This window comes from Salvelinus alpinus, chromosome 15, assembly GCF_045679555.1.
Source record: "Salvelinus alpinus chromosome 15, SLU_Salpinus.1, whole genome shotgun sequence".
Lineage (NCBI taxonomy): Eukaryota > Metazoa > Chordata > Actinopteri > Salmoniformes > Salmonidae > Salvelinus > Salvelinus alpinus.
In genome coordinates, this window is record NC_092100.1 from 10,306,658 (window position 1) to 10,332,648 (window position 25,991).

Consider the following 25,991-nt stretch of genomic DNA (forward strand, 5'->3'; position numbering starts at 1 on the left):
TTTCCTAGTTAAATTAAGGTATTTTTTAAATAGCCGTCTTTTGGATGGGACATTAAACGGGTGTCCTGACCCTCTGTGTTCCCTAAAGATCCCATCCCCAATCTGGCCTTCATACCATCATGGCCACCTAATCATCCTCAGTTTAAAATTGGCTAATTTATCCCCCTCCTCTCCCCTGTAACTATTGCTGTAAATGAGAATGTGTTCTCAGTCAACTTACCTGGTAAAACAAGGGTTAAATAAAAATATAAACAATTCTAAAACTCAACATGGTAATATATTCACAATGTAGATTAATTTACTCCAATAAATTGAGTTTTCGTCTGTATTTGAGATCTAAGATGCCCTTTGACTTGGTAGTTAATTAAACTATTACAATTTTAGTAGACGCTCTTATCCAGAGTAATTAGGGTTAAGTGCCTTGCACAAGGCCACATAGACTGCTTTTTCACCTAGTTGGTTCGGGGATTCAAACGAGCTCCCTTTCGGTTACTGGCCCAACGCTCTTAACCGTTAGACTACCTGCCGCCACTGTTCTTACCTTTATCAAAATGAAACCTGACTATCAGGACATCATTATTCAGGCGGGAAGGGCGTTTTCATTCTCATACTACAGGCTGTGAGTGGTTAAATGAACATTAACTTAAAAAAGAACAAAAAAAAGCCTTTACCACTAAAAAAGGGTCCCTGTCCTTGTCTTTACCGGTCTGATGGTCTGGGATTAAATTGCTTAATTTACCAAACAGAAAAGCTCCGCCAGGGCTGCCTTAGCTGTCCACAGTCTGGCCATCAAAGTATACTTAGATCTTCAGTGAGGTTGAGAAACTCCTGGGAGTACCTAACCAGGGGGCAACTGATGGAAATAATACCCTTGACAGGGTATTAACTCAACAATGTGCTGAGAAATGTGAAGTAAAACTGTTACTGATTGTTTTCCAGAGATGCAAATAAAAAATGTGTGTAAATTAACAATGACGTGAAAAATTATGTCTCGTAATGAATCCCTCCTTGAGTCACTAATTTCGGAGTCTGTTGAGGAATGTTAATTAGGTTTGTCTTGACAGCTTTAAGGAAGATGAGTCTCTGTAAAGCAAAGATTTGAACTGATCCACCAAGAAGCTAAACTATACTGAACAAAAATATAAACGCAACAATTTCAACCATTTTACTGAGTTACAGTTCATTACAGTCAATTGAAATGAATTAATTAAGCCCTAATCTATGGATTTCACATGACCGGGCAGGTGCGCAGCCATGGTTTGGCCTGGGAGGGCACAGTTGGGAGCCAGGCCCACCCACTGGGGAGCATGGCTCAGCCAATCAGAATGAGTTTTTCCCCACAAAAGGGCTTAAGTACAGACAGAAATACTCCTCAGTTTCATCAGCTGTCCGGGTGGCTGGTCTCAGACGATCCCTCAGGTGAAGAAGCCGGATGTGGAGGTCCTGGGCTGACGTGGTTACATGTGGTCTGCGGTTGTGAGGCAGGTTGGACGTACTGCCAAATTCTCTAAACGACATTGGAGGCAGCTTATGGTAGAGAAATTAACATTAAATTATCTGGCAACAGCTCTGGTGGACATTCCTGCAGTCAGCATGCTAATTGCACACACCCGCAAAACTTGAAACATCTGTGGCAGATGTGTTGTGTGACAAAAAAGCACATTTTAGAGTGTGCTTTTATTGTCCCCAGCACAACGTGCACATGTGTAATGATCATAATTTAACCAGCTTCTTGATATGCCACACCTGTCAGGTTGATGGGTTATCTTGGCAAAGGATAAATGCTCACTAACAGGGATGTAAACACATTTGTGAACAATATTTGAGAGAAATAAGCTTTTTGTGCGTACAGAAAATTTCTGGGATCTTATATTTCAGCTCATGAAACATGGGACCAACACTTTACATGTTGAGTGTATATTTTTGTTCAGTATAGTATGATTTCTCCCTCCAGTTCTGTCCTCCACATTGGACCTATTGGACCTCAGCGAGCCCGGAGAGAGAAGGAACAGCAAGCAGGACAAGAAGAGCCCTCTGTTGTCACGTGGGGACGGGCCTAAGAACACGCCTCACCGGAAGAAGACGACGGACGAGACAGAGCTGATCCAGGTGGATGTAGAGCAGACTGTCCCCAGCTCACACACTCCTGAAAGAGTGTCACTAGACTCAGGTACACTGGGATCGGTAGTAATTTAGGCAGGTTACGTTAGTGTTCTTGGGCACAGGGACTATGGTGGTCTGCTTGAAACATGTTGGTATTACAGACTGGGAGAGGTTGAAAATGTCAGTGAAGACACTTGCCAGTTGGTCAGCGCATGCTCAGAGTACACGTCCTGGTAATCCGTGTTTAAAGGTCTTACTCACAGCGGCTGCGGAGAGAGTTTTACTAGTAGCAGTAGTCTTGGTCCTGATTGGATAGCTCAGAGCATCTGCTCTTTTCTACCCAGATGGTTTACCAGTAGCAGTAGTCTTGGTCCTGATTGGATAGCTCAGAGCGTCTGCTCTTTTCTACCCAGATGGTTTACCAGTAGCAGTAGTCTTGGTCCTGATTGGATAGCTCAGAGCATCTGCTCTTTTCTACCCAGATGGTTTACCACTGAAACTATTGTCAATTTATAGTGATTCCTCATGTCATGTATGAGGGATAGACTATAAACTCTCGATGGCGCTTGTCAGGATAATTTTTTGGTTTGCCCGACTATAATGATCTAAACTGGCTGTTGGACCACAACTATGTCCCTCATCATGTTTAGTGGCCATTGTCACTTTCATATGACTAAACAAACAGCTGTGTAGATGAACACTTAGGTGCATGTTTAAAGGATGATCTCTTACAGCCAATAGTTATGCAGAATTTACTTTGTATCATGTCGTCATGACTACCTAATATCTAGAGCATAACTCATTGCCATTTTCATAACATTAAACCAGGAATGGTATTAGCCTCACGTCCCCAGTCTCCTAAACGCTTAAACGACCTTGCCACATTGAAAAGTTTCCCTTATGAAGTCCAGAGGAGTTGACCTTGTTCATGTTCAAGATCATCCAAAGGAGGACCAGGCAGTAAGTAAGGCCTGTAATGAACAGATCATCTTAAAATAGATTAAGAGGTAACAGCCGATAAGTTTCCCATTAGCAAGTTGAGGAGGTTAAAGCCTTTCACTCTTCAACTGAGTTCTAATAATGCGTAGCAAGTCAGACTATGCTTAGTTTGATTAATTAATGACATAGAGTTTGATAATAACCCTGGGTGTCATTTACAAGAAAAATGCATGTCCCTGTCATGGATCTGTCCAGTTGGCAATTTTATTTTATTTAGCTTTATTTAGCTGGTACCCCGCTGTTAACTGATTTCTCTGTGATTGCTCTTCTCAGTCAACATTGCCTGTCCTTTGGAGAAATGGGAGGAGCTCAACGTCCACACTGAAAGAAACAGCAGCAGAAAGTGGAAATTGGAGAGACGGGGTTCATCGAAAAACTCCTCCAGCGAACTTCTGTGGTAAGTAACCTTCATGCACCTGTTACATCTATGTCAGTTACACATTGCTGTGTCTTTGCAATAAACTCTACACCAGTGGTTCCCAACTCCGGTCCTCCAGTAACCCCAAAAGTAAATATTTTTGTTATGGCCCCGGACATGAACAGCTGATTCTACTTGTCAACTAATCATCAAGCCCTTGACAAGTTGAATCAGGTGTTTTTGTCCGGGGGCTACAACAAAAATGTGTGCTGTTGTGGGTACTGGAGGACCGGAGTTGGGAAACTCTGCTCTACTCACTACACTTCAATATCGCTCTTCACTTTAATTCACTTGAATTGTGAACTAGTTCAAAGTATGCGAGAATATTTTAACCTAAGTGGGGCCACAATCATAGCTATTCTAATGACGGTAGTCTTCTCAGGCACCCCCGCCTCTTTTGTGCATGCTGAAAAGGTCATCTAAAGGACATCCCCTCCCTAATTCACTAGACGTCTGCTTTACTGTATCTACTGCAGGTGGTATTGGAAATTGCCATTATCACAGAAAAAGGTAACCAAAAAAACACTCATTCAATTAATCTAGTGTAGTGCAGCCCATTGCGTAAGAGCAGTCGGTCGCTATAAAGACATAACCCTGAGCATACAGTACATTGGAAATAAAGAGCTTTTCGGAAGGTCTGCACACTGTTGAAGCATCATCAAGAAAGCTGAAGAAAGTAAAGTGCTCTGACTTAATCGTGTTTGGGGAGTAATTAATGCATGTATTATTGATTCAACTGTCCTCTCTGTCCTTTCTCTTTAGGTCCATAGACTGCAAAACACAATCAGAGCCACCCTCCAAGAGCTCTTTGGAAGTAAATGCCATAGCAGAGGCCGAGCCAGCTCTAGCATTTCAAGTAAGTGCCTTGGCTATTGAGTCCTGAGTAGTCATTGCTGAGTCAGACCATTATTGTCTCTTCCGTCTGCACTTGAAATCAACAGTCCTTTGAAGTTGAAAGCTTTTTACCTAATTTTTTTTTGTTTTGATTAAAAGTGTGGTAGGCTTCTACTTGACATGTTGAGAGGACTTTGTTTGATGGAAGTTGATTGGTACTAGGGTTGTAAAACGACCGCAATTTACCTGCAATTTGGGTCATTTTGGAAATTAATAAGTCAAGTTTGTAATTTATACTTGAATAACTTTTTTTTAAATGAATGAATATAAAAAAATCCATTAATGTGCTTGCTGAAGGCAAAACGCAACTCTATATTTCTTACATACTAATTATTATTATTATTATTATTGTTATTATTATTATTATTATTGTTATTATTATTATTATTCCGCCTGCTCTAGCTATTAAACGATTCAGGCTATTAACATGAAAACAACTTTCAAATGTGCAGACCGCCCCAGCTTAGATTGCTTGAGAAAATATTTTTGACAGTATTTATACTTTTTGTACTACAACAATATTTAAATGAGCTCCAAATGCATTTCAATGACAATAAAAGGGCCATTGATTTACATGGGGGAAATTTCAGCCTGGTCTCATACACTAGTTGTAACATAGTAAAAGTAAATACGATACACTCATATTAGTGTGATATGCTATGTTTGGTATGGTTACATAAGACAGAAGTTTACTTTATAACATGCACATGTAGCAACCCAAAGGTTTCGGGTTTGAATCTCACCACGGACAACTTTAGCATGTTAGCCACTTTGCAACTATTTACTACTTTTTTTTAACTACTTTGCAACTACTTAGCATGTTAGCTAACCCTTCCCCTTCTCCTAACCATTTAACCTTATCTTAACCCTAACCCTAACCCTTAGCCTAGCTAACGTTAGCCACCTAGCTAACATTAGCTTAATTGGAATTCGTAACATCATATGTATTGCAAATTCTTAACATATTGTACGAATTGCAATTCGTAATATATCATCCAAATTGTAATTCGTAAACATACAGTATCATACGAAATAGATCATGGACATCCATAAATTAATACATACCATACGAAACGTAACATATTATACTAAATGGAGGAGATAGATTTACATTTACTATGTTATGTCTACCCCTGAGTCCAGGTTGAACATTTTGGCACGTTTCTCCTCTTAAACTGTTTAAACTATCAACACCAAACCAAAGTTGAGATGTTCAAATTGCTTGCGTTCAGATTAGATTGCTTGCATTCTGAATTTTTATACCATTTATACTTTTTGAACTATAATCATTTTAAATGTTCCTAAAAGCTCCATAGGCTTGAATGGGAGGTATTTGGATTCGCCACTGGTCTTACATCGTTTAAGCTATTAACGTCAAACCAACGTTGAGATGTTCCTTGCATTCCAATTTTCTTTATGCCAGTTATGCTTTTTTTTTTACTATAACCATTTAAAATCTGCATAAAATGTCCAAGCTAGAGACACAAAACCAACTTTCTCATGGTCAGGCTATCCTAACGTCAAATTCTTCAAAACTATAACTATATAAATGTGCACAAATTTGCATTAAATAACTCACCAACAGTAACTAGAGACAGCAAGCCAACCTTTACATGTTTCATACTATCCTGTCTTATCCTATCCAATCAACCGATCAACCAACCAATCAATCTTTCCATTTACCTACTTTTTCAACTATAACCAGTCACCACCATTACTACTGCAGTCACTACCACTACTATATTTCACAACCATAAATACTTTAAAACAAGCTAGCAAGCACACCACATTTTCTTCAGGAAATGTACCTTTCTATTTTGTTATTTTTTTACTACCGTTCAAAAGTTTGGGGTCACTTAGAAATGTCCTTGTTTTCCATGAAAACACACATGAAATGAGTTGCAAAATGAATAGGAAATATAGTCAAGATGTTGATAAGGTTATAAATAATGATTTTTAATTGAAATAATAATTGTGTCCTTCAAACTTTGCTCTCGTCAAAGAATCCTCCATTTGCAGCAATTACAGCCTTGCAGACCTTTGGCATTCTAGTTGTCAATTTGTTGAGGTAATCTGAAGAGATTTCACCCCACGCTTCATGAAGCACCTCCCACAAGTTGGATTGGCTTGATGGGCACTTCTTACGTACCATACGGTCAAGCTGCATAGTTTGTAGCTGTGCTTTGGGTTATTGTCCTGTTGTAGGAGGAAATTGGCTCCAATTAAGTGCTGTCCACAGGGTATGGCATGGCGTTGCAAAATGGAGTGAAAGCCTTCCTTCTTCAAGATCCCTTTTACCCTGTACAAATCTCCCACTTTACCACCACCAAAGCATCACATCACCATCACATTGCCTCCACCATGCTTGACAGATGGCGTCAAGCACTCCTCCAGTATCTTTTCATTTTTTCTGCATCTCACGAATGTTCTTCTTTGTGATCTGAACACCTCAAACTTAGATTCGTCTGTCCATAACACTTTTTTTCCAATCTTCCTCTGTCCAGTGTCTGTGTTATTTTGCCCATCTTAATCTTACATTTTTATTGTCCAGTCTGAGATATGGCTTTTTCTTTGTAATTCTGTCTAGGCCAGCATCCCGGAAAGGCCTCTTCACTGTTGACGTTAAGACTGGTGTTTTGCGGGTGCTATTTAATGAAGCTGCCAGTTGAGAACTTGTGAGGTGTCTATTTCTCAAACTAGACACTCTAATGTACTTGTCCTCAGTTGTGCACCGGGGCCTCCCACCCCTCTTTCTATTCTGGTTAGAGCCAGTTTGCGCTGTTCTGTGAAGGGAATAGTACACAGCGTTGTACCAGATCTTCAGTTTCTTGGCAATTTCTGGCATGGAATAGCCTTAATTTCTCAGAACAAGAATAGACTGACGAGTTTCAGAAGAAAGTGCTTTGTTTCTGGCCATTTTGAGCCTGTAATCGAACCCACAAATGCTGATTCTCCAGATACTCAACTAGTCTAAAGAAGGCCAGTTTTATTGCTTCTTTAATCAGGACAACAGTTTTGAGCTGTGCTAACATAATTGCAAAAGGGGTTTCTAATGATCAATTAGCCTTTTAAAATGATAACTTGGATTACCTAACACAACGTGCCATTGAAACACAGGAGTGATAGAGTAGATATTCCATAAAAAATCAGCTGTTTCCAGCTACAATAGTCATTTACAACATTAACAATGTCTACACTGTATTTCTGATCAATTTGATGTTATTTTAATGGACAAAAATGTGCTTTTCTTTCAAAAACAAGGACATTTCTAAGTGACCCCAAACTTTTGAACGGTAGCGTATATCTGTGTATTTTTCTTGAGTTTCTAGTGGATAGACCATATGGCTCAAGAGAAAATAACCTAATTAATTCAACAATCTTTGAATCAACAATGACATAATTTGCAATTAACTCTGCAACTCCTCCAACTATTGAATTTTTCACAACTGCCACCAGTTCAGCACCATGACATTTACAACAAACATATGATATTTAACATAATAAAATAAATAAAAACGTGTACAAAATATAATAGTATTCACTGAGTTGATGGGTTATATCAAGGATAATGTTTCACACCTTTGTCATTCTATTTTTCATATTTAAAACATTTTATTTTATTATTTTTGTATATTTTGCATGTTATGAAAATTACTTAAAATCCTTAAAAGAAAAAAAAATCTGTAGTTTACTGGTACATTTCCAAAGTTACCAGTAACTTTGCAACCCTAATTGAGACGCATGCAAAACCATAATTCCAGTCACTGTACTGGATCCCTGTGATGTGACCGTGTTTTAACCCGCCATCTTGTGCTAACACCTCATATTCTTCCATTACAGCTCAACAGACAGTATATTAGTGGAAGACATGTAAGCCCCTCTATGCATCCTTTCCTATAATATCAAAAGACATTTGCACTGAACAGACAACATCACCACAGAATCCAAAACAGAAGAAATATGTGTTGACGGTCCCGCAACAAGGGTAACGTTTTGGATGACAAAAGTAATTCAACCGAGAGGGGTCCATGTTGGCTTTTTAAATTGTTCCTTTGTGGTGCTCTGAGGTCCAAATGTCGAGCGCTTCCCTCCTCAGTGGCCGTGGTCTCTATACAGGTTAACCTGAGACTCCTGTTACTATCCGACCATTATTAGATGAATAGATCATGAGTAATTCAGTAGCCTTACTCTGAGCCCATTCAAGCCCACAGTGTATCTCACAGAGACCGGCTAAGCAACCTCTAAATAATAGATTTTGGATTAAAGATGGCCACCGAAGATGGGGAGTTATACGCAAACAAACGCTACATTTGTTTCACCCCAGGGGAACCATTGTAAGTCACCGACAGCGATACTGTAAACAGCGGCTTTGGTTTCCTTTACTTGGCAGGTGGTCACGCACGCAATATGTTGACAGAGGAATGATGTCAAATCAAAATAAATAAAACATTTATTTGTCACATGCTTCGTAAACAACAGGTGTTTCGTAAACTAACAGTGAAATGCTTACTTACGGGCCTGTTCCGAATAACACAGGGAGAAAAATAGAAAGATAATAATGCAATGAATAAATACAATGAGTAATGATAACTTGGCTATATATGAAAAAAGACTAAAACCGACTAAAATCCTTCACACCTCCCTACAGCTTTCCTGTACCACTGGGCCTTGACATTTTGCACACAACAGCATGTAGAACTGCTTGGAAAGCTGAGAAATAAACTTTAGACACTGCACGTTTTTTACGTTTTTTTCCTTTTTACCATTTTAAATTGCATGACGTAGTAGGCAACATTAAGCGGGCGGAAGCTAATTCTCTGGAGGCCATTACTATCTAGATAAGCCAACTTCAATTAGACCTCGCATAAATCGTGTCCTTCTAATGGCCAGCTATGGAAATGGAACATGGAATGTTACAGGTAATGGCTGAGCTGACACCAGGTTTTACAGAACAGATTAGTCATCAGAATGTGACAACCAGGCAGCTGTGGCAGTGGGAGGCCACTGACTTGCGTTCTACCTGAGAGCTACAAAATGTCTCCCTGTACGGAACATGTACTTCATTTTAATTCCTTGGTCTCCATAATTGATTCCCTAGCCTTAGGCTACAGACATCACCAGTTACTCTAGTAATGCACTACATCCTAACACATTACACTATTTCAGCACAATTCATATTTGGTACCAGTTTTGCTAGATATGTTGCGCAGTCACAAAACATGTATACATATACACAAAGTACAACACATGTAGAAATGCAAACTGGTCCACTTCTTTTCAAAAGCAGCACGAGGCATTGTCAGATGCTATAACAATGCTACCATCAGCACATTTCAGGGTTATGAGCATGTCAAAGGCTTGCCAAGGCAGAGATATTTACCCCTCCCTGGGGAAGGCAGAGATGGCTGACCCTGCACCCCTCTCTGTCTGTCTGTCTCCTCTCCTTTCGCCTGGCTGTGTGTGTTTGTGTTTGTGTGTGTGTGTGTGTGTGTGTGTGTGTGTGTGTGTGTGTGTGTGTGTGTGTGTGTGTGTGTGTGTGTGTGTGTGTGTGTGTGTGTGTGTGTGTGTGTGTGTGTGTGTGAGACAGGGCCGTTTGAGTAAAGAGCGGTTCGGTGGCGGTGCCCTCCTGTCCAGAAACCAGTCCCTGGAGGAAGAGTTTGAGCGAGCCAAGGCAGCTGTGGAGGTAAGAGGAGGGGGATTGAGTTTGAGCGAGCCAAGGCAGCTGTGGAGGTAAGAGGAAGGGGATTGAGTTTGAGCACACCAAGGCAGCGGTCGAGCTAGGGCTGTGGCGGTCCTGAAATTTTATCAGCCGGTAATTAACATAAATACATATAGCATCTCTGGGCTTCCACGCATAGCCTACAAGCCACCGATGCGGACTTTTGGAACATCTACATTTTAAAAAGTCGAATAAATCCATTTAATATACAGGGCAACACTGTTCCTGGAGTGCCAGAGCTACTGCAGGATTTTGTTCCAACTACAAACCACACCTGATCAACTGAGCTAATTGATCAGCTCAGTTATTGACTAAATTCAACTACATTTTAAAAAAAACATGAAGTGCATGATGCACTCCAGGACCATGGTTACCTATCCCTGGCCTACACCGTCACAATAAATCCATTATTTATTTTAAGCAGGTCTAAAGAAACATTATGACGTAGCCTATTTCAGAAGAACAGAATAGCATATTCTGAGTCGTCCTTATTTATTTATTTTATTTTACCTTTATTTAACTAGGCAAGTCAGTTAAGAAAAAATTCTTATTTTCAATGACGGCCTAGGAACAGTGGGTTAACTGCCTGTTCAGGGGCAGAACGACAGATTTGTACCTTGTCAGCTCGGGGATTTGAACTTGCAACCTTTCGGTTACTAGTCCAACACTCTAACCACTAGGCTAGAGTGTTAGGCCCTGATCTGGCTATGCCATATGGCTGTGGGATACACTAGTTCATTTTAAATAAAGGTAAAAAAAAAAAAAAAAAGATTAGCTTATAATTCCTGTTGCATTATTTTATATTATTTTAAATAAGAAGAATACTACTGAACATAGCTGAATCAAATTTACAAGGGATGGCACACATTCCGCTATTCTGTGTTAAGCTGTTTACATAGTGATAACTTGAAACAGGTCCTCCTATGCTTAATTAGAGTTATTTATGCAACGTTAGTTAAAAAACCTTAGGCTATATGTTTTGATTACTAATAAATTGTAAGGCTGCATGATGTGACTCTAATGATGATTTGAAACATGTTGCATGACAGGCCTGTATTTGATCTGCTGTTTCCTACGCAGGCTTCACACACTTACATCAGTCTCTCATTCACAATTTCACAAGCACTTTATAATATTCTCACCCAACAGACAATTCTAAATGTAATATGTTCTTTACATATAGCCTAATATATGTGTGGAATGATTTTTGATTTAGAATGGCCCACGAAAACAAACAAAATAATCTGTAGCCGGCACTCGAATAGCGAATGGAGGTAGCGCTTCCCGCGGTTACGTTTTGAATATGCCAGGTAAGCTACGCCAGTTGTAAAGCAGATTAATGTGCTTAAGTTGAACCCTCTCAGTCCCGAGAGCCCAGAAAAATAGGGGCTTTTTATTTATCTGCCTGACCAGTCCTTATTTTTAGCCTCATAATGAAGTGTTTTACCATGTTCTTTTCAGGACAACCAGGGCTACAAGTAGAACACAACAGTATTTGACATAAACAGTTGTATTCATGAGTTTTATTGACAAATGTCAATACAACAAATAAGGTCCGCCAAAGCAAAAACAAAGATTTTTTTTTATGAATGCTGTAAGTACATAAATGGTTTGACCAGTGGGAAATTAATATCCAACTATTCAGTGACAACTGTGTGGAGTTTGTGACAGCAATTATGTGAGCTTATTACGGTATTATAGACACTATGTCCATGGATTTCCTGTGATCTTCTGTGTAGAAGAACCCCTTACCTTCTAGCGACTCTTGTCTAGTTTGTGAGCATCATAGAGCGATACATGTTACATTTGTTCGTGAGAGTCTCAGCTTTTCATATATAGATTTTAATAGATTGTGGCTCAAACCATTCGGACTCTACAGCCGTTTTTGTAAACAGACCCGGCCCCGGGCTCCAGCGATATCCGCCCTTGTCTCACAAACACCGCTTTAGCTCAGCCTCCCGTTAATCACACAGACTAATGGTGGATGCAGAAGAAATAAATACATTCCGTTGTTTAAAAGGCGTCACGTGGGGCTCATTGGGTTAAGAATTGAACAATAAAAATAGCAGCACAAGAAATCTGTGAACCTCTTCTAAATGGTGGCCAGTCAAACCTCTGTTTTCACACGCGATTGCACAATAACTGGACAGGAACCCTCCTCTTTTTAATAGAGGCCATCACTCTGTTTTCACAAGCGATTGCACAATGACTGGGCTTGTAAAAACACATGTAGACTATTGGCTCTCCAACCCTGTTCCAGGAGTCCCAGGCCTATATGCTATGCTTAGAGTTACAGTATTTGGCCACTTTAGTTGTGATGCAAACCAAAACACATAGGCCTATGGACTAGGCTACATCCAGGCTGTATCACACCCGGCCGTGATTGGGAGTCCCATAGGGCGGCGCACAATTGGCCCAGCGTCGTCCGGGTTTGGCCAGTGTAGGTCGTCATTGTAAATAAGAATTTGTTCTTAACTGACTTGCCTAGTTAAATAAAGGTTAAATAAAAAATACACAAATGAACATGATGCATGCGACTATGATTTGAAAAAGTTGCAAACAAATGCATATGCTGTTTCTTGCCTCAGACTGCACACTCTGGGCATAATTCACAATTGATCATATTTTAACCCAGGCTATTCTTAATCTAATCTTGTTTTTATAGTATACTAAATAATATATGTGTGAAATTAGTTTTCATTTTGAATGGGCCATTATCATGCACCTTCCAGAGCGGGCGGGAAAAAAAATACATAATTCGTATGCACTTGAATAGCGAATGGAGGATGGTTAGCCAGGTAGGCTACTCCAGTTTCAAAGCAAAGCAAGGTGCTTAATATTAGGAAAGTTGAGAAATAAATATAGTAGGCCTAGCCTATAAAAAGCTGATGGGAACCTCTTCTTTTTAGTAGAGGCCATCACTCTGTTTTCTCACGCAATTGCAAAGCCAATAGAAATGTTGCACAACATGGGCTCATTGGGCTCTCATGAAGTGTTTGATTAGATTTTCGAACGCATTAGCATTGATGTCAGAGTGATTAGAAGGACAATAGACCACTGAGTACCAGGCAGTTAGCGACTGGTTGTTAACAAGTTTGGTAGGCTACTAATGACCATCAGCTGCATCAAAGCGCAGTTTTGGAGAAGTTTAGTTACTGTAACTCAACAGTCACATGAAATTTGACTGCGGTCATGACTGGTGACTGGCGGTAATACGGTCACCGTAACAGCCCTATGTTGAGGTAAGCGGTGAGGGATTTCGGACACCTTACCTGTATACGGTCAGTCAACTGCACCTGGGCCATTCAAGCATTTCACTCTTGAATTGTTCCTGAAGATAGAGACAACAAGGTGTAATCATAATATAGCAGAAGCACACATTGAAGGTACTGCTTCATGTGATTTGCCTGAGTTACTTTGCCTGAGACCCGAAGACTTCCCAGAGCTAATGCTTAGACTTTAGCACAGTGAGCTAACACAGTCTTATGGTGTGAAGGATGTTGGGTTTCAAACCTCTCCGTTCACATTCACAGAGTAGAGCTTCTTAACCCCCAGGTTAATCTCAATAGTTTGTCTCCTTTTCATTTAGAGCTGCTGTGATAGAACTGGGCAAGTTAGACAACTTTAAGTAGCCATCCATCTACCATATTGCTTCTGTCCACAGGCCAGTGCAGAGGAGACAGGGAGAAAAAGCCACTTGAAACTATTGAGATGCAGCCCTTCTGTCCTACAGATACATGTTGATGCTGATTGGTTCGAGTCATTGAGGTTTAAACCAATAAGCTACAGTGATATCACATACTGCAATAAGCCTGAGAACTAAGTTGAACTCCATCGTTAGCGACAAATACGTCCATGAGACAGTTTCTAATATCACTTTCCGACTTCGCTGTTCAAGCCCATTATCCTTACCGTCTTTGATAATCGTTGGTATAATAACACTGTCTACTTGAAGCTGCTTTTAGGTTGATTTATTTTTGATTGATTATCTCTGTGCAAAATTATCTCCGTTGTGACTGTGTGCTACCTCGCTCCCAATGACACTCGCTATCAGCATTATAGTCCATACTAAATGCACCAGCTCGAGGTCATGGGAGTTTCCAGCATCTAACAATAGGAAAGTAAATGGGTCAGCCATTGTGGAGCCAGACATATCAGGTAAAACAGCAGGGGAGGCACAGTCACCGTAATTAGATATAGCTAGGTAGATTCATCATAGGACTATGTGATTATAGGAGCTCTTCAGCTGTGGTGCTCCCATCCATTGAGAATTAGGAGAACAAAGCTAGTGGTCCCATCAGTGACCAGATAGGCTGCAATTATATGAAACATGGAAATGTCTCTGAGTATGTATCAGGCTTTGAATAATACCTTTTGGTTCAAAACTCATGCTGATTTGGTCCACTGATGAGTTTTCACCTTTGAAGGCCGTCTGGTGAAAACAGATATGCTCTACAATGGTATGAAGAGACACCATTACAAACAGCTTCAATTCAAGAGAGAGATCCAGATATTGTTATGGGAAAATAGTAATGAGGGAATGATGCAATTCAAATTCCATTGACACAGAGCAATAATAGAAGGCGATTGCATTCTGTGATTGGAATTAGTGCCTCAGCAATGGAATAATTTAATATCGAAATTTTAAAAAATCACCCCCACTCAGTCGATCCCTCAGGTGAAGAAGCTGAATGTGGAGGTCCTGTTTTGACGTGGTTACACATGGTCTGCGGTTGTGAGGCCGGTTGGACGTACTGCCAAATTCTCTAAAACGACATTGGAGGCAGCTTATGGTAGAGAAATTAACATTACATTCTCTGGCAACAGCTCTGGTGGATATTCCTGCAGTCAGCATGCCAATTGCACACTCCCTCAAAACGTGTGACATCTGTGGCATTGTGTTGTGTGCACATTTTAAAGTGGCCTTTTATTGTCCCCAGCACAAAGTGCACCTGTGTAATGATCATGCTGTTTAATCAGCTTCTTGATATGCCACACCTGTTAGGTGTATGGATTATCTTGGCAAAGGAGAAATGCTCACTAACAGGGATGTAAACACATGTGTGTAAAACAATTGAGAAAAGTAAGCTATTTGTACATATGGAACATTTCTGGGATTTTTTATTTCAGCTCATGAAACATGGGACCAACACTTTACATGTTGCGTTTATATTTTTGTTCAGTGTAGAAGCACCTTTGGCGGTGATTACAGCTTTGAGTCATCTTGGGTATGTCTGTATCAGCTTCACACATCTGGATTTGGGGATTTTCTCCCATTCTACCTTTCAGAATTTCTCGAGCTCTGTTAAGTTAGATGGGGAGCGGCAGTGATCAGCAATCTTCAAGTCTTTCCACAGACTTTCAATGGGATTCAAGTCTGGGCTTTGGCTGGGCCAGTCTTTCACATTCTTGTTCTGAAGCCATTCCAGTGTTGCTTTGGCTGTATGCTTGGGGTCATTGTCCTGTTGGAATGTAAATCTTCGCCCCAGTCTACGGTCGTTTGCACTCTGAAGCAGGTTCTCATCATGGATTTTCCTGTATTTGGCTCCAATCATTGTTGGCTCTATCCTTACCAGTCTCCCAGTCCCTTCCGCTGAAAAGCATCCACATAGCACGATGCTACCATCACCATGATTTCTGAACAGGGATGGTGCTAGACGTGTGATGACTTTTTCTCAGGAGTGGCTTCCATTTGGCCACTCTCCCATAAAGCCCAGATTGGTGAAGTTTAATTTTGTATTTTTATTTAACCTTTATTTAACTAGACAAGTTCTGTAGAGACTGTTGTCCTTCTGGCAGGTTCTCCCATCTCAGCTATGGAATTCTGTAGTTCTGCAGGGTGGTCATTGGGTTCTTGGTCACCTCCCTGAGGCAGAATCTGGGTAGTTCCATATTTGTTTCAATTTCCCAATGATGGAGACCACTGTGCTCTTGGAAACTTTCAACACACTAGAATTTTTTTTATACCCAGATATATGCCTCAACACAATCTCAGAGATTTACGGACAGTTCCTTGGACTTCATGGTATAGTTTCTGCTCTGACATGCACTGTCAACTGTGGAACCTTATATAGACGTGTGTTTCTTTCTAAATCATGTCCAAACAAGTGAATTGGCCACAGGTAGACTCCACAGGTAGACTCCACAGGTAGACTCCACAGGTAGATTCCACAGGTAGACTCCACAGGTAGACTCCACAGGTAGACTCCAATTCTAGTGACATCTCAAGGATGATCACATGCAAGTGGATGCACCTGAGCTCAATTTGGAGTGCAAATTGATGTGAATACTTAGCAAAGGGGTGTGAATACTTATGTAAATTAGATATGTCTCTATTTCATTTTCAATACATTTGCTAAACTGTCTAAAAACATGTTTTCACTTTGTCATTATGGGGTATTGTGTGTAGATGGGCGAATTCAGGCTGTAACACAACATAATGTGGAATAAGTCAAGGGGTATGAATACTTTATAAAGGCACTTGTATCTCCACTATTCTCTTAGAGAAGGTGTAAGTAGTGCTCCTGTTCAACGGACATGTCCTGTTTTGACTGATGTGTGCGACCTGGGGCCTATTGCGTTACATGTGCTGTACTGAAGGCTACAGTACGATGTTACACACGGACGTATCTGGGAAGGTCAATGAATAATGGAGTAAAGATAGGAATACAGTGAGAAAGTATTGGGAAGCTCCCCAAAAAGGAGCGCTTGTCCCACTTAGGGATCACTTCCCAATGTGAGGGATGTCGGAGTTAATGATGTCTTGTTGGAGACTCTGAGCCATAAGTCCCAGGCTCTCAAATCACATGGATTAGTATACAAGTGCTTGTCTCAGGGCAGGTAATTCCGAGAAGTGATGATATTTGGAGATGCACCCGGACAAATGTTGGATCGATTGGTAACTGTATCCCGGAGCGTCAATTGGGGGCCTGAGACACTTTTGGCTCGGTCAGCAATTCTGGCTTGGACTGTCGATATCGGGCCCTGTAATCACAGATCACTCCCCCTAAATTGCCGAGCATATGCATGCATTCATACTTATTAACAAATGGAAGGAGATGGCTCAAGTGGCTCAAACTAATATCTCTCCGTCACACAGGCTAGCTGCCAATCTATTCAATTAGTTTAATTGCCAAATGTCTGGAATTTATCAAAAGACAGAGCAAAGACACCAAGGAATTATGCCCTAAAATATCATACATTTTAAAATAATAGGAGAGATGAGTAGTTGTGGCTTCCATGCGTTTCACATAAAACCATTAAAAGGGAGGATAAAATGATAATGGGCTGAAAAGCAGAGCCCTTCAAATGCCTTCGTTGTGCTTAATTAGGACAGAGGGTGATAAAGAGCCGTCTACAGGGGAGGGTTGTGCCGTGACGTTGAAGCCGTTTGGGGACGGTGGCAATCACATTGAACCAATGAAGGCACCCCTGTCTTATTAAATAAAGAGCCGTCTGCAAGCTACAAAGCCACCAGGTTAACTCCTGCTCTGAGGAACAGTGTTTTGCTGTGAGTCAGAGATAGTGGTATCACAGCTCTGATAAAAGACCGGATCAAGGTCACTGTGGGCCGAGTATTTGATTAAAGCTGCAGGGGACAGCCTCACCTTTTCACCGCTTGATTTTCCCTGAGGCACTTTTGGTTTGGAGGGAGATTACTGTCGTTTTGGTACAGAGAAAGTTCTAGAAAGTTACAGAAGAAGCTGAGTATGAAAACAATCTCTCACTCTGAAGAGCTTACCGGTTATCAGATGGATGAATGTGTCATACATGGTCCTGTGCTCCCGAATGTTATTACGATTGTGTGACTGAGAACGATCTAAATATGCCAACATCAAGGCACCTACAATTCATCTCCATGCCGACCATTTAACTGGAGGTGCTCTGTGCTTTGATAGGCCAACCCTTGAGCTCATGGTACACACAACTATTGAATCAATGATAAGATAGACCCATAGGAACACACAACTATTGAATCAATTATGTTAGACCCATAGGAACACACAACTATTGAAGCAATTATGTTAGACCCATAAGAACACACAACTATTGCATCAATGATAAGATAGACCCATAGGAACACACCTCTGATTCATTGTGTAGTTTGCTTTCTGTTACATTCGCAAAAGTATGTGGACAACCCTTAAAATGTGTGGATTCGGCTATTTACATTTACATTACATTTTATTTCAATTACACCCATTGCTGACAGGTGTATAAAATCGAGCACACTGCTATGCAATCTCCATAGACAAACATTGGCAGTAGAATGGCCTTATTGAAGAGCTCAGTGACTTTCAACGTGGCCTGTCATAGGATGCCACCTTTCCAACAAGTTAGTCCATCAAATTTCTGCCCTACTAGAGCTTCCCCAGTCAACTGTAAGTAGTGTTATTGTGAAGTGGAAACGTTTAGGCGCAACAACGGCTCAGCCGTGAAATGGTAGGCCACACAAGCTCACAGAACGGGACCGCCGAGTGCTGAAGCGTGCAATGCGTAAAAATGATCTGTCCTCGTTGCAACACTCCCTACAGAGTTCCAAACGGCCTCTGGAAGCAACGTCAGCACAAGAACTGTTCATCGGGAGCTTAATGGAATGGTTTTCCATGGCCGAGCAGCCGCACACAAGCCTAATATCACCATGCGCAATGCCAAGCATCGGCTGGAGTGGAGCCCTATACTGTATGTACTATAAAAGGCCATGAATCACTCAATTCTACACTACAGGTTGAGTTATTTGCTGATTGATGGTGAGCTAGTCCAAAATAATGAGCATATTTATTTGATTTAACTTGTCAAGTCAGTTAAGAACAAATTCTTATTTACAATGACGGCCTATCTCGGCCCAAACCCGGACGACGCTGGGCCAATTGGGTGCTGCCCTATGGGACACGTTGGTGGGTAAGAATGACTTATTCACCAGCCACGTTTGTGGGTAAGAATGACTTATTCACCAGCCACGTTGGTGGGTAAAAATGACTTATTCACCAGCCATGTTGGTGGGTAACAATGTCTAATTCATCAGCCACGTTGGTGGTTAACAATGTCTAATTCATCAGCCACGTTGGTGGGTAACAATGTCTAATTCATCAGCCACGTTGGTGGGTAACAATGTCTAATTCACCAGCCACGTTGGTGGATAACAATGTCTAATTCACCAGCCCCGTTGGTGGGTAACAATGTCTAATTCATCAGCCACGTTGGTGGGTAACAATGTCTAATTCACCAGCCACGTTGGTGGGTAACAATGTCTAATTCACCAGCCCCGTTGGTGGGTAACAATGTCTAATTCACCAGCCCCGTTGGTGGGTAACAATGTCTAATTCACCAGCCCCGTTGGTGGGTAACAATGTCTAATTCACCAGCCCTGTTGGTGGGTAACAATGTCTAATTCACCAGCCCCGTTGGTGGGTAACAATGTCTAATTCACCAGCTACGTTGGTGGGTAACAATGTCTAATTCACCAGCCCCGTTGGTGGGTAACAATGTCTAATTCACCAGCTACGTTGGTGGATAACAATGTCTAATTCACCAGCCACGTTGGTGGGTAACAATGTCTAATTCACCAGCCCCGTTGGTGGGTAACAATGTCTAATTCATCAGCCCCGTTGGTGGGTAAGAATGTCTAATTCATCAGCCCCGTTGGTGGGTAACAATGTCTAATTCATCAGCCCCGTTGGTGGGTAACAATGTCTAATTCACCAGCCACGTTGGTGGGTAACAATGTCTAATTCATCAGCCCCGTTGGTGGGTAAGAATGTCTAATTCACCAGCCCCGTTGGTGGGTAACAATGTCTAATTCATCAGCCACGTTGGTGGGTAACAATGTCTAATTCACCAGCCACGTTGGTGGGTAACAATGTCTAATTCACCAGCCACGTTGGTGGGTAACAATGTCTAATTCATCAGCCACGTTGGTGGGTAACAATGTCTAATTCATCAGCCACGTTGGTGGGTAACAATGTCTAATTCACCAGCCACGTTGGTGGGTAACAATGTCTAATTCACCAGCCCCGTTGGTGGGTAAGAATGTCTAATTCACCAGCCACGTTGGTGGTTAAGAATGACTAATTCATAACCACGTTGGTGGGTAAGAATGACTAATTCACCAGCCACGTTGGTGGGTAAGAATGACTAATTCACCAGCCACGTTGGCAGGTGGTCACACTCAGGGCTCTACAGTGCCAGCATTTCATAAAAATAGTCAAGATTGGGCACACAAGTGCAAGTTGTGATTTATAGCTAAATAAATGCTGCAGTAGCTGTTTTCAAAGTATTTCTGCCATTTTGTTTCATATCTGGTGATGCACAAAGAAATCTGAATCCTAACGTTATAGCTATCCCACCTCACGCAGCAACACTGCCTATCTCGGGGGCTGTGAGCGAAATGCTTTAAAAATAGTTTTTAGAAGCAATTCGTACAGGCATAAAAGTTGGTCTAATTTACTCAAAAGTCTACTAAAGTCCTCGCGTTTCTTTTTTTTTCTTTTTTTTCTCAAGCTAGGGTGCTTTTCATTGTTTGAGTTTGCTTCCACTTTTAGCAAAAAGAGGTATTGTCAGCCTCATCTAGTGACATTCTAACAGGCACAAGTGAGGACTGGAGTGGCCCTGTTACCAAGGTAACCTTAAAGGGGCAGCTGAACATTTTTGTCTCTGATATTTTGGTTAAAAGTACATATTAAATTAAATCGAGCAATAAACCACATTACTTCTTATTAGTAATCCATTTCTTGTTTTATAAATATTACTAAGCATTATAATCGTTATTTTTTGTGTAACTATGGCAAAAGTATATATTTGGGCTGTTAAGTAAAAAAAATTGGAGTAGCTGGTAGATTTTTTAAAAATCTACCTGCCACAGTGACTGGTATACAAAAAAGTAAGTTTTAGGCCCTGAATGTAATCCTCTGGGCAAAGCTTATGAGCGACAGCCACAGTTTTGTTCGATTTTCCCCCGAGGGTAGCACTTCTAGTAGACTATAGACTAGTACAGGGTTTCCTAAACCTCTCCCATAGTATTCCCACTTAGACGTATTCTACTAATCAAGGGCTTGATCCGTGGTCTAAAGTACTTAAGTAAAAATACTTTAAAGTACTACTTAAGTAGTTTTTGGGGGAATCTGTACTTTACTATTTATATTTTTGACTACTTTTACTTTTACGTCACTACATTCCTAAAGAAAATTATGTACTTTTTACTCCATACATTTTTCCTGACACCCAAAATTACTCGTTACATATTTAATGCTTAGCAGGACAGGAAAATGGTCTAATTCAAACACTAATGAAGAGAACATCCCTGGCAATCCCTATTGCCTCTGTTCTGGCAGACTAACAAACTCACAAAACACAAATTATTTGTTTGTAAATAATGTCTGAGTGTTGGAGTGTTCCCCTGGCTATCTGTACATTAAAAAGAGTTGCTTAATATAAGGAATTTTAAACAATTTAGACTTTTACTCAAGTACTATTTTACTGGGTGACTTTCACTTTTACTTGAGTAATTTTCAAGTATGACAATTGGGTACTTTTACCACCACTGGGCTTGATGATTGATTAGTTAACCAGTACAATCGGGTGTGCAATTACTGGAGTAGATCAAACAAGTGCTGTGCTGGGGGCTGGGAAACACTGCTGTAGTATATATACAACTCCCACATACTGTAGATGCACCGCTGTGAGGGTTCTATGAGTAAATACTTTTTACAGTGTAGTTTTTCCAGTCTTTTCTCCCCAGGTGAGATCAAAAGAAGAAATTATTATATTCTTTGGAGTATACTGCAAGGAACCCAGACTACTAGACACTTTATAAGATGTAATAATTTGAATCATGTCAAATGTCAAAGTGGAGAAACATTTTTTTATTTTATTTTGTCATTATGGAAATGAAAACACTGATATATCTTGATTAGATAATTATTCAACCCCCTGAGTCAATACAAATTCGAATCACCTTTGGCAGCGATTACAGCTGTGAATCTTTTGGGTAAGTCTCTAAGAGCTTTACACATCTGCATTGTACAGTATTTGCCCATTATTTATTTTTTTATTATTCAAGTTCTGTCAACTTGCTTGTTGATCATTGCTAGACAGCCATTTTCAACTTTTTATTTAAGTCAAAACTGTAACTAGGCCACTCAGGAACATTCAATGTCGTCATGATAAGATACTCCAGTGTATATTTGGACTCCAGTGTTTGTTTTAGGTTATTGTCTTTCTGAAAGGTGAATTTATATCCCAGTGTCTGTTGGAAAGCAGACTGAACCAGGTTTTCCTCTAGAATTTGTCTGTGCTTAGCTCTATTCTGTTTCTTTTTGTCCCCCAAAAAACTTCCTAATCCTTGCCGATGACAATCATACCCATAACATGATGCAGCCGCCACCATGCTTGAAAATATGAAGAGTGGTACTCAATGATGTGTTGTGTTGGATTTGCCCCAAACATAACATTTTGTATTCAGGCTTCCTTATTTCACTCTGTCATGCAGGTGTATATTGTGGAGTAACTGCAATGCTGTTAATCTATCTTCAATTCCCTCCTTTCATAGCCATTCAATTCTTTAACGGTTTTTAAATCACCATTGGCCTCATGGTGAAATCCCTGAGCGATTTCCCTCTTCTACGGCAACTGAGTTAGGAAGAACGCCTGTGTCTTTGTAGTGACGGTGTATTGATACGCCATCCAAAGTGTAATCAATAACTTCAACATGCTCAAAGGGATATTCAGTATCTGCTTCTTTTTTTACCCATCTACCAATAGGTGTCCTTCTTTGCGAGGCATTGGAAAAACTCCCTGGTCTTTGTGTTTGAATCGGTGCTTTAAATTCACTGCTCGACTGAGGGAACTTACAGACAATTGTATGTATGGGGTACCACTAATAATGTACATAGAGTGAGTCCATGCAACTTATTGTGTCACTTGTTAAGCACATTTTTAATTCTCAATTAATTTAGGCTTGCCATAACAAAGGGGTTGAATACTTATTGACTCAAGACATTTCAGCTTTTCATTTTTTATTCATTTGTAAAAATGTCGAAAACAACGTTCTACCGGGACATTATGTGGTATTGTGTGTAGACCAGTGACACAATCTCAATTTAATCCATTTTAAATTCAGTCTGTAACACAACAAAATGTGGAAAAAGTCAAGGGTATGAATACTTTCTGATGGCACAGTACATGATGAGACAACACGAAAATAAATAGGGCAATCTGTAGGTTAAAAGGTCCTTTGCAGCTGTTTATATCTCAATATCAAATCATTTCTGGGTAACAATTAAGTACCTTACTGTAATTGTTTTCAACTACAATCGAGAAGCAAGTTCAGGGAGTGAATAATTTAATAAATGAAACATAATACAAAACAAGAAACACGAACAATGCACAGACAGGAAACTGAAACAGAAACAATAATGCCTGGGGAAGGAATCAAAGGGAGTGACATACTGTATATAGGGAAGGTAATCAAGGAGGTGATAGTGTCCAGGTGAGTCTGATGACACGCTGATGCGCGTAACGATGGTGACAGGTGTGGTCCATAACGAGCAGTCTGGTGACCTAGAGGCCAGAGAGGGAGTATACGTGACAAATAGGTTCTTAGGAAAATACATTTTTCTAGGACTGTCTGGAAGTGGTCTGAGAGAGAGGCCTAATTGGAGGAGCCTAATGGGAGGGATGTGTAAACCTCAAAATCTAGCTGTTATTGGCAGAGAGGATGGGAAACTCTTTTTGTTATTGGTCTATTAACGTATACTGTCTTTTCAAAAACCCCATCCCAAAAACCACAAACAGTCCAATACACTAAAAGTGCATTATGATAATTTTCACAATTTCACAGTATTACTGCAACTTCATAGTGTGAAAATATATATAAAAAAACAGGGAAATCACGTTTTTGAATACATTTACTGGATATCAAGTGCATTGTGGCGTTTGAATTGAGTTTCAGCCCGCCAAATATGGACTAAAACGAGGCCATAAAATCTGTCAATTTACATGTCTGAAATAGTGTGTTTGATGTTCTTCAAAGAGCTATACATTTCTGATCCTTTATGCTTCAGTTGATGTGCAAAATCCCGTTATCGGCTGTCACAAGAACCTTGGTTTGACAGACACACCAGGGATGCAACTGTGGGTCTGTTGTTCGAGCCATTTAAGGGATCAAACACTAAAAGATACTGTTGCTACATGCCGCTGTTGTGTAACACGATGACTCTAAAACAGAACCTTCACATCCATCGGACGAAAAATGCCCCCGCACGTCCATGTCTGCCTGACTCCTGCTTCCTTCCATTACCAACCATACTTATTTTAATTTTTTTAATTGCACAACCAGCAAACGTTTGTCTCATAATGTTGGACAAGAAAAATGCCAACATGATGATGACGTCCAAAACCAATACGGTATACTGCACTAAGATGTTTAGAGCTATCAAATTTAACATTATGTCTGAGACAGCAATGATTTTCTTCCAGTAAATTGCCTCCACTGTACATACAAATCTATTTTTACTGTATAAATCGCCTCACGAGGGCCAAACTTTAAGTCTCTTCGTTCCAAACTTGGACGGTTCCGGCCAAGGAGAAGTATTATCTCTGGCTCCATAATTACTGCTGGCAATAATCTATTCATGAAGTAACAAATTAATCTCCCAAGTTCATTTATATTCCGCTTTGTCGTGTTTTGTCAGGCAGAGAGAACAAGACTGAATGCATTTCACATTTAAACTTCATCTTTGTCAAATGAGAGTCACAGGCAGGGGCTTGCTTCATTGATACATGAGATATAGATGACCTTCCTCAATCTCATTCCCGGGAATGAGAATGCTGGATCTGTCTGCAAAATACACCATCGTCTGTGTTGCAAACATTTCAAGTAACCAGAGTGTGTGTTTGATTTTCTTACAATTTGTTAATAAAAAGGGGCCACAGTTTGTTTTGATTACACAGACTACCATCATACTGTCACGTGTCGAGCCATTGCCATTGAGGGCCATTCAGTATCGTGGCAAATATCATAATTGGTGCATTCACCCATAAAAGTAATATCGAAGAACGTAATTACAGTTTCCACACAGGCATCATGGCTGATTTTGTGATGATATAAACAGTAATTGGACACTAGTGCACAATAGCAGGTATTTCTCTAGGTACATGCTTTGTTAGCTCCGGAGTCCGTTAGGATGAAGCATCTGCGGGGATACTGTCACCGAATGAAATATTGCCGTATCACTAATTGCCTCTCTCAAAGATGTTATAATTTTAATCAGAAAATGACCCCGGGTCTGTACTTGTGAAATCAAGGAATGAAGTATGGTTGTATGCACAATCAACATTTATCAAATTAAAATGTTTTCTAGTCACATAATCTTGACCGTTAAATGACTCATAACTCTGTCTCAGTTTATGATAGCATGCTGATAGAGAAGTTGAGGAGAAGCTAACTTGTCCAGAGCACCTTTAATGGGCCGTAAAAAACATATATATTTACGACTGTTTTGAAGTCTTTGGATGCCACTAGGTGGATCTAAAATGTTTATCATCTCAAAGCTATTTAGATTTTCTGTACGGTAACAACAGAAATTAGCCGCACCCCACGATCATTAGCATTCAATGTCTTCGTCCATGGGTTGACTTGACTGTGCAGATCATTCCATAGCAACATATCAGTAGCAATCCGTATCTAGCTGTAAAAGACTAACAGAAACCTTGAATTCAACAAAAATCCTCTGTCATGCTGTAAATATCTCAATACCACTACCAGCCCCCACAACACACAGCTCCAGCTCCACCACCAATACCCCCCCCCACCCCGTTTCATTCCCAGAGCCAGTGAGATTTCACCTCATGATCTAACAG

General features: G+C 40.4%; 1 protein-coding gene across 4 annotated transcripts in view; it reads left to right on the forward strand.

The window, feature by feature from the left end:
• LOC139539469 (PEX5-related protein-like) overlaps positions 1-25,991 on the forward strand; it is a 173,117-nt gene that overhangs the window by 114,701 nt on the left and 32,425 nt on the right. For 3 of the 4 annotated variants that reach the window (XR_011667955.1, XM_071342441.1, XM_071342443.1), the window contains 5 exons: positions 1,955-2,170; positions 3,376-3,499; positions 4,283-4,376; positions 8,255-8,284; positions 10,002-10,097. Coding sequence is in view for 3 of the 4 variants with exons in the window: in XM_071342441.1 (XP_071198542.1) it covers positions 1,955-2,170; positions 3,376-3,499; positions 4,283-4,376; positions 8,255-8,284; positions 10,002-10,097 (560 nt within the window). In the remaining variant the exon portion in view is untranslated. The remainder of the gene's footprint in view (positions 1-1,954; positions 2,171-3,375; positions 3,500-4,282; positions 4,377-8,254; positions 8,285-10,001; positions 10,098-25,991) is intronic. The other variant, XM_071342442.1, reaches the window with a different exon arrangement.